The following is a 9,434-nucleotide window of genomic DNA, read 5'->3' as shown; positions in this document are numbered from 1 at the left end:
TGTACTCGGCCTTAAAGAGGTGCTTGACGGTGAACTCGAGGTCGCGGCCCCAACGGTCGATGTAGGGCTCGATGCTCTGGACGTCGTCGAACGCTGCAGAGGTGATCTCGAGGTAGTCGAGGTTGAGGACGCGAAGGCTGGTGCGGACATTGGAGCCCCGGACATCGATGCAGGCGGTGACGCAGCGGTCGAGGCGGTTGCTCGCGGTCATGCGCTCGAGGATGGCGAGCAGCTTGTGGATGACCGGAACTGGAAGAGGGGAGGGAGCGATAGCGACGCCACCGCCGTCATCGGCGACTACGGAGGGGGAGGAGGGCATGGGGAGGGGGGTGCCACGATCGAGAAGCTTCGGAAAGGAAAAAGAAGAAAGAAGAAAAGAAAAATAAAAGAAAAATAAAAGAAAAATAAAAGAAAAAGAGGAAAAAAAGAAAAAATTAATAAATAAATAAATAAATAAATAATAGTAATTATTTAACTAATTTTATCATCTAGTTAAAAAATTTATTAGAGAGATAAATAGTCATGAGAAGCTAATAATTATAATATTTTATACTTTTATTATTGTATTATACTATAAATATAATATTAAATTATATTATATCATAATATATTGATATGTTATGTTAAATAATTTAATATTATATTAAGTTATTATTCTATAGTATACAATATTATATTACTGTATTATAATAATATTATATTACATTACAATAATATCATACTTTATCATATATTTATGTATTAATATATGTTATATTTTATTATGCTCTGTCGTATAATACTATGCAATGTCCTTTATTGTAATTTTGTCATACAAAAGTACTTTCTCAGTTTATTTAACAAATACATGTTAAAGTGCCACAGCACTTTACAAAATTAGTTACTAAATAGCAAACAGCTTTTTATAACAGCTCTACTTCCAATATTTCTACTTCCAACAGCTTTACTGCCAATAGCTCCTCCAAATAGGGCCTTAATCTAAAATTGTCCCTCATTTTTGGACCACTGCATGGCTTAAATGGACTAAATGGCTTAAAAATCACTAACGATGATATTATTAAAATTATAGTAGTACTATTATTTATAAGAGAGGGATGTGGGAGTACTCTTGGAAGACTGGAACTACAGCTCGTATCTTTGATCAGCAGTTTTGACCGTACCTTGAGCAACAAAAAGGTCTTGTGGTGCAACAGATACATACATCTATCCACCTGCAGCTAGCCAGATGCAAGCAACCAAACAGCCCCTTGGTGCAAAGTTTTATGCATTCTGCTCTGTTAGGAGGGTTTCCTAGAGCCCATAAGAGATAATATGCAATGGAAGTTACGCATTCTAAGTTACGGCCAATAACAACAAAGCATGACTTAAATGCATGATCAACAATCAAAGCATGTTCCAGTATACGGACATTCTTCCATAGCCACATGAATTCACCGGTAAAATTGGAAATCCACCTCTAAATGGACACAGGCCTGCTTACAAGAATATGAAAACAATTTGGCCCTATTCACTGTTTCTCTGCGACCAATAATGGACTCGTACATGCCAATGCAAGTTGACAGCAATGATAAATTTATCCATGTCCACCACAAGGGTGCAGCGCCCTGACAATCTATGAACTAAAGCATCTAGTCTCAGTTGCAGTCTCGTATTGTGAGGCCCAATAGTTCCACATCGGAAAGACTCGTTCCAGAGCCTGTGCAGACGCGTTTTGGGTAGAAAATAAAATCAGGGAGGGATGAAGGACGCTTGTGTGAAGCTTCGGAACTGGACAATATCTGGCAGAGGAGCCTCGTGTTTCCCCCTCATGTGGGCACTAGGTGCCTCACGTGCTCCGCGCAGGCGCGCGCGTGACATTTGGTATCAGAGCCGAGAACGGCTTTTGTCCGATGGTGGGAAGGGTGTGAGGCCCAATAGTCCCACATCGGAAAAACTCGTTCCAGAGCCTGGGTATATGAGGCGGGTGTCTCCTAATCCTGCAGACGCGTTTTGGGTGGAAAACAAAACAGGGGAGGGGTGAAGGACGCTTGCATGAAGCTTCGGAACCGGACAATATCTGGCAGGGGAGCCCCGTGTTTTCCCCTCATGTGGGCACTAGGTGCCTCACGTGCTCCGCGCAGGCGGGGGCGTGACTTTGGTATCAGAGCCGAGGACGGCTCTTGTCCGATGGTGGGAAGGATGTGGGCCCAATAGTCCCACATCGAAAAGACTCGTTCTATAGCCTGACATTAATGTGATAACCGCCCCACTCCCAAGAGAAACGGAGGGGGGGGGGGCCATTACACCATCGTGTAGGCGTTCGTAACGCCTGATGGTGGGCGGTTACAACCGTCCGCCTCCCCCAGTGATCAAGGCTACAAGAAGCCCCGATCGGCTAGGCCATTTCACCACCCGTTCCTCCTCCTCCACTGTTTGTCTCCCTCTCTCACAATCCTCTCCGATTGGCAGGACCCGGTGTTAGACCCACGCCGCCGGAGTAAAGGGCCGTGTTGCCGGAGTAGGAGGCGGACGTTCTTCAAGCAGGTAACGCCCTTACTCATAGATTATTCTTTTTATATCTAGTTTAGAAATTAAATCAAACAAAAAAAAGGGGGAAGGAAGATGGCGGCGAGCGCCGGCTGCGGTGGCCGCAAGCTGCGTCGGTCGCAAGCCGCGGCGGCAAGAGAGGTTGTAAGCCGCGGCGACCGGTGCCGCTGGCCGGCCGGGGAGCGCCGCCGGCCGGCCGGGGAGCGCCGCCGGCTGCAGCTCGGGCCCTCCCCAAGCCAGATCTCCCATCCGCGGGAGAAGAAAGAAGGGAAAAAAAACTTACTAGTGGTTGATCCGCAACTGCGGCCGCCGGCCTCGGCCGCAGGTCGCAGGCCGTGGGTTGCCAGCCACAGGACGCCGACACGGCCGCAAGCCGCCGATGCGCCCCCGAGCATGACCACGGGCACGGCCGCGGGTGTGGCCGTGGGTGCCGCAGGCCGGCCGCCGGGCGCCATCGGCCGCTGCCCGTTCCTCCCAAGCCTCCCGAGCTCGCCCTCCTCCCTCCACGGGAGAAGAAATGAGAAGAAAGGGGGAAGGAGAATTCGGGAGAAGAGAAGAGGAGGAGAAGAAAAAGAAAGAAGAAAGAATGGGAGAAGAAGGTTCGGGAAGGAAGAGGGAAGAAAAGAAAAAGAAGAAAAAGAAAAAGAAAAGAGAGAGAGAGATCTCCTTAACGGGTCCGACCTAACGGGTCTGATCCGAGTAGGGGTCCGAATCTGTTAGGCTCAAATAAAAGAAAAGAAAAATGAGTTTAGCCAAATTTGACTAAAACCGAGCCCAATCAGATTGGACTAAGTCCGGACGAACCCAAACTATAAATTGGGTTAAATCCGAACCAAATTAAGCCCAACTGAGTTGGGTCCGAACCCAATTAAGCTGAGTTAGTCTCAGCAGACCCAAATTGAATATGAATCAAGCCCAATTCAAAACCAGTTTAACTAAATTGAGACCAAATTGACTTTGGGCTGACCCTGACTCAAGCCTAAATGAGCCACATTGACCCTGGACCAAAATTAAACCTAATTGGACTTGAAATTTAGCCCAATAACCTAATCAGAAGACCAAATTGACCCGATTGAGCTAGACTCAATCAGGAACCGAGCCCAATTCTTTAATTAAAGACCCAATTGACCTACGTGAACCCAATCTGGTTCTAAATCGAGGCCAAGGGTTCTAAATTAAGTAAATTGGACTTGAGATCCAAGCAAGTAAATTCATGTTATGATAAATTAGAAAATTATGAAATAAATAGAGAATAATGTGACCCCTATGTGATTTATTTAGGTGATCAAAGATTTGTCACCCGGACGTAAGAAATTGGAAAACAAATTGCTGTAAGTAAACTTGGCACTGATCTTAAAGTTTTTAAATTACTGTTTATTCATCATTATGAAAATGTATTGGTTATGATATATTTTCCTCAAAATTAGGATCAAGTATATGATTGCATGTGATACATGAATTTGATTAAAGAGCATCCTTCATGAATATTTGATGATGTATGAGTTATGAAATTATGATTATATTAGACTGCATGAAAAATGATATTTGAAGCATGTTTATACATTTTAAATTATATAATGTCATTTATCATTTTTCAACCTATTTATGATGATTATGATTTATGAAAGAAAAAGAATATGATTTATAAACTCTCAGATAGCTATGACCGCCTTTAGAAATAAAGGCCAGTCGACACCCTGAAGCTAGCATCCAAAGAATAACAGGCCCTTTGCCAACGGATTAAAGTTGGTAACGAATAACAGAATTAGTCGACTAAGATTAACAGGCCCTGTCACGGGATTATAGTGACCATAGCAGCACATCCGTCTGAGAGTATGTTTTATAAAGTATGGATAAATGGCAATATTTCAATATGACTTGCATTATCATGATTATGAACTTTCATAGATGGAACATGCACTGCTTTATGACCTGATTTGTGTATATCATCTATAAAATATTTTATTTTGCTACAACTGATAGCTTTTTAATTACTGTATTAGCATAATTGTATTTGATCCAATAAGATAGTACTTGGTTACTTACTGAGCTGTGTAGCTCATATCTTTGCATCTATTTTTTTTCTACAGATGAATAAGACTACTAGGAGCAGGGAGCTTGGTATTATTCAGGGTTGGGGTAACTGAAAATGTTATGTAATAATTAAATTTTAGAAGCTCTGTACTGTTCCAACTTCATGAATAATGTTATGACATTAGTAAATGAAACTATTTATTTTTATTATGAAATTTTAAGTGGCTTCACATAAGATTGCAATAGCACGACCGTGTCATGATCCGGATTTAGGGCGTGACACGTACATTGTCAGTTTTTTTCTTGGTGGTTTCCTGCTTGAGCTGCGGTCCACCAGCAGAGTTTGATGATCTAGTGTATGGACACAAAATAATCAACAAATGATTGGATCCTATGTACCGTGATTTTATCTGCAGAAGCTTATACACTATGGCAGTAATGATCGGTTCGGCAGTGAGTCCCTGATGGAATCTGAAAAGTGAAAATGATCGACAACCCCAAAGTTTTCTGCAATCTGGAGGATATGGACTTGAGTTTTTGCAGAGCTTGGAGAGACGGACTCAGGTAGGCTAGGAATGCAAGCAGGAAGATGCTGGCTACTCTTCTCTACAGGGCGGAAGAGATGAAGCACCGCCCGGCAGAATATAAACCTCCTCAAAAACATCTTATGGCAGCAACCTACAAGCCTTAGTAAAAAACGCAATGTAAAACATACAGGGAGTAAAAGAGCGAAAGCTAAAAGGAATTAAAATGTTGTTGCCCATATGCAAATATGAACTAACAGATATTCAAAACTCTTTAACAAAATCAAGAAATGTTATCCCCCCACCTCAAGTCCTCTAAATCTTTTGCTACCCAAACAACCAACCTGTTTTTCCAGCAACAAACCCTCCAATGCTGTAACCATGAGCCGTCTTTAGTTGTGTTCTCTGCTTTGCAGTTCTCAGTAACAGCAGTAAAATTCCCATGGTTTCATATACAAAAAAGGTCTAAATATTGCTAAATTTGCCCAACATAAGTATGCATATTAATTTTCTGTTGCAGATAATAATGTGTTGACATAATGTAGTACTGTGAATTAAATGATAAAGAAAATCACATAGAGGTAAAACATGAAGGCTAAATCAATAATAATTAGGTTTCTGGTGTAATGAACACCACACCACTGACAGCCTTGTAATGTTCTGTTCACAAAGCTGGCCTCCTATAGCACAATGTGATCACATTAACTTAATACGGTGCTTCCCAAGATGCAAAAATGGTGAGGGCATATAAGTTAGCTCGAGTGATAGAAAGACAAATGGCTATCGTCATCACTGCTCAAATGAATGAGACAGCAATTCAGATAACCCAATTTCGTCCCAATCGAGCTTGGCAAGGAAGAGAATGTACTTGCCACCTTTGAAAAAGGACGAGTAAAAGTAGGTCAGAGAATGTTCATATTCATCATCAATTATTTTCAAGTAGCACACAGGACATCACATATTCATCACAGGCATCATAAATCCTTTATTCTCCAAAAGTATCTTTCACCAAATAAGAAATATCATTTACATTAGCAAATGTTAAACAGATTCAAATTGTGCTAGTGTAATGCGACATCTATTTTTTACCCCTGCAGTGACAGTCTGCTATTATGAAGGATAAATTCTGACAATCTTGATATTTCATGTTGTGGCCAAGGAAAGACTGCAAAGAATCAAATTGTACATGTATGGATAAAATGAGAAAAACAAGTACCATAGAATCAGTCGCCGTAGAAATGGATCAGGTAAAACCTGGGCCCAGACCTGATTCAGAGAATTGCATGTGCAGAGTATTACCTCCCATGCAACTAAAGCAGAGGAAAGTATGCCCTCTGCATTGCTATAAACATCCTGAAAATGCCTATGAACACATCAGATCAAGCAATTGTTAACCTATCAATGGAAATCTGAAGCTTCAGGTCAACTTACAGCTTCAACATCAGAAGAGAGGCCAATTAACTGGCAAAATGCCTGAGTATTACCTCCCATGCAGCTAAAGCAGAGGAAAGTATGCCCTCTGCATTGCTATAAACATCCTGAAAATGCCTATGAACACATCAGATCAAGCAATTGTTAACCTATCAATGGAAATCTGAAGCTTCAGGTCAACTTACAGCTTCAACATCAGAAGAGAGGCCAACTAACTGGCAAAATGCCTGAAGTGGAGCAGTTAGGAAATATGTAAACTGGCTTCCGTTAAGCGTTAGATCAGTAGCAAACACTGATGATGGTCTCTCAGGCGAAAGAAGCAGGGCAGCTGCTTCTCCCCTTTCCGCACCATGTATAGCCTGGAAATTTTAGAAACGAGCATCAGACAAGGCTATAGCTGAAATTTGAAAAAATGGAATAGCAAATATGGAACATAAATTTTCAAACAAATTAAAAGAGAATTAGGTAAAACTAATATTAAAAAAAGGGCTGCATATGTTAAAGAACTTAACTAAAATTCATAATGTTCATATAAGAATCATGATAGGCGACAACATCATTGCTAAACACAGGCAACAAGAGACCGGTCAAAGATCCAAGTGATAAACTGCAACACTAAATAAGTCCAGCAGTCTTCTTTCAGATGAAGTTACGATAAGTTTCCACTAATTGCAGATCACAATTATGATACTTTGACGTCACTCTATTTGCTGTAATGAACCATAGATGATTGGAGGAAAAGCCAAATGTGATGTCAAAAGAAGAGATGAGTTTAGCCTTGAATGGTATTCAAGACTGCACATCCCATCATAGCAAAAATCACATTAACCACTACCACTATCACTGCTGCCTCCACCTCCAGCACTTGTACCATCACCAACACCACAATCCCAGGCATCCCAAGATAAACATTATAGACCAAATCATCTGTGACGATATCACTAATACAATAAAGAAAAACAATTTTCTTCTTCAATTTCAAATTGAAAAAGAAAAACCTTTTCCCTTCTTTCTGCAAACATAGCCAAAGCCCAAAGGGCTTGTCAAGAAAAAACAAGTGACAGGATAACGCTGTGGTGTACCAAAAGAAAAGATCAAACATGGTGAAATTTGTTCTGTATAATTTTCTCTATAAGATGAAAAAAATGATTAAACTGTTAAAACGACTAGCATTCCATAATGGATTGAAAATCAAAAACAAGGAAAAGAGGTACTACATGTGGATTGCAGGGCACATAGTTTTTCCTAACTCTTTTGAATTGTCTAGAGAGATTGATTGCAACTGAATAAGGATGGTTGGTTCTGGAAGCTTAATGGTGATGGAAGGGGAGAGTAAATCAATTAATGATGAAAACTAAATCAATGGCTTACCTTGTATGGTATACATATGGTGTCAATTTAGGAAAGTCCGCAATTTGATGTCAATCAGCATGTTTCTTTCCCCAAATCACCTAGAGTTACCACGCATGGAAAGGTCGAACAAATTAAGGACAACCCGTCGTCTATATAAGCTGCACCAATCTCTCCCTCCCCCTCCGCCTCCCTTCTCTCTTCTCTTCCTTGTTCCCTTCTCTCTTCTCTTCCTTGTTCCCTCCCTCTTACGAAAACGTAAATATAAATATAATATGGTGATGAGGAGGAAGCCGAGCATGGGACGTCAGAAGATCGAGATGAAGAGGATCGAGAGAGAGGAGGCCCGCCAGGTGTGCTTCTCGAAGCGCCGCGCCGGGCTCTTCAAGAAGGCCAACGAGCTCTCCATCCTGTGCGGCGCCGAGATCGGGATCATCGTCTTCTCCCCCGCCGGCAAGCCCTTCTCCTTTGGCCACCCCTCGGTCAGCTCCATCATCGACCGCTTCCTCTCCGACAGCCCCTCCCCTCCAACTCTGCCGTTTGCCGACCGCCGCATCCCGGCGGCGCGGGAGATGATGGTCGTCCGCGAGCTCAACCGCCAGTACACAGAACTCGCGGCCTTGCTGGAGACCGAGAGGAGGAAGAAGGCGGCGCTCGAGGAGGCCGTGAGGGTGAAGCGGACGGGGGAGGCCACCTTGTGGGGCGCGAACATCGAGGAGCTCGGCCTGGGGGAGCTCGAGAGGCTGCATCAGTCCTTGGGGAGGCTGAGGAGGGACGTGGCGAGGCCCGCCGACCAGCTCGTCATCGTGGCCGCGCATGATCGGAGCTCCAGCATCACAGCGGCGAGTAGTTCTGCTCCTCCTCCTCCTTCTGGTGTCACCCTAGGCTTTGGTCGTGGATTGGAGGGGAGCATGGCGCTTCCTCCTCCTGCTACTGCCTTTGGTTATGGCCGTGGGCTCTTTTAGAGGAGCACTCGAGATTTGAGAAGCAACAAAACCATATCAAATTGATTGTATGGTCAATTTTGTGTTTTAGCTAGTGTAAAGACTCGCAATACTTAATATTGATTGTGTGGTCTTGTTGATCCATATCAAATTGTACCACATTGTGGTAAAACACTCCTAGGTAAAGAAGCAACAAGACCATGGTTTCTAACAATTAATATTTTCAACTTCCGACCTAATGCAAAAGGAACACCATTGGTAAGGATCAATTATATCTTATGGATTCACCAATTATGCTGTCTAATATGATTAAAAAAGAAAATTCGCTAGAAATAAAAAGAAAGAGAAGGAAATTTATTAGTGGAATTGGAAGTGACATGTTTTTTCAACAAAAAAAAAATCTTTCTTACATTTAAAGATAACTATTCCTTTTTAACAAAATATTTTAATATTTTAATTTTTATTTCTTATGTTCGAATTTATATTCATGTTATTGTTTGTTCTCAATTTTTAATTTATATATTTAATTCTATGTTTTATTTAATTAACTCTGTTTTCCTATTTTAAATTTCAAACTTTATATTTTCATTTATTTTATTTTCTCATTATTGTCCTCTAATTTGCA

The 9,434-nt window shown here is 41.9% G+C and overlaps 2 protein-coding genes and 1 long non-coding RNA gene across 3 annotated transcripts; 2 read left to right on the top strand and 1 right to left on the bottom strand.

Annotated features, from left to right (window-relative positions):
• Positions 1–1,523: 1,523 nt before the first annotated feature.
• LOC120104972 (uncharacterized) lies at positions 1,524–4,775 on the top strand. The gene is made up of 3 exons (XR_005507369.3): positions 1,524–2,523; positions 3,808–3,857; positions 4,617–4,775. It is a non-coding gene; the product is annotated as an uncharacterized LOC120104972 (long non-coding RNA).
• LOC148702986 (uncharacterized) lies at positions 4,746–8,026 on the bottom strand. The gene is made up of 5 exons (XM_088701402.1): positions 7,887–8,026; positions 6,701–6,874; positions 6,516–6,622; positions 6,301–6,437; positions 4,746–5,246 (listed from the first exon to the last, which is right to left on the bottom strand). The coding sequence occupies exons 3-5, from the start codon at positions 6,573–6,575 to the stop codon at positions 4,988–4,990; spliced, it is 456 nt and encodes a 151-aa protein (XP_088557528.1). The 5' UTR covers positions 6,576–6,622; positions 6,701–6,874; positions 7,887–8,026; the 3' UTR covers positions 4,746–4,987.
• Positions 7,892–8,830, top strand: LOC113463502 (agamous-like MADS-box protein AGL61). Its single transcript, XM_026809139.3, has one exon. The coding sequence runs from the start codon at positions 7,892–7,894 to the stop codon at positions 8,828–8,830; it is 939 nt and encodes a 312-aa protein (XP_026664940.1).
• The last annotated feature ends 604 nt before the right edge of the window (positions 8,831–9,434 follow it).

The sequence above is a fragment of the Phoenix dactylifera genome, chromosome 7 (assembly GCF_051530095.1).
Source record: "Phoenix dactylifera cultivar Ajwa chromosome 7, Ajwa_hap1_PhDact_Kaust_v1.1, whole genome shotgun sequence".
Lineage (NCBI taxonomy): Eukaryota > Viridiplantae > Streptophyta > Magnoliopsida > Arecales > Arecaceae > Phoenix > Phoenix dactylifera.
This window is presented reverse-complemented; position numbering and strand designations above follow the sequence as displayed.

Bases quoted from the DNA above. Each gene is read 5' to 3' on its own strand.
- LOC148702986 (XM_088701402.1), bottom strand. From the start codon at position 6,575: ATGGGAGGTAATACTCAGGCATTTTGCCAGTTAATTGGCCTCTCTTCT. The intron at 6,438-6,515 runs GTAAGTTGACCT...AGGCATTTTCAG, and splicing joins TCTCTTCTGATGTTGAAGCT to GATGTTTATAGCAATGCAGA. The intron at 5,247-6,300 runs GTACTTGTTTTT...TTTTTTACTAAG, and splicing joins CTACGGCGACTGATTCTATG to GCTTGTAGGTTGCTGCCATA.
- LOC113463502 (XM_026809139.3), top strand. From the start codon at position 7,892: ATGGTATACATATGGTGTCAATTTAGGAAAGTCCGCAATTTGATGTCA.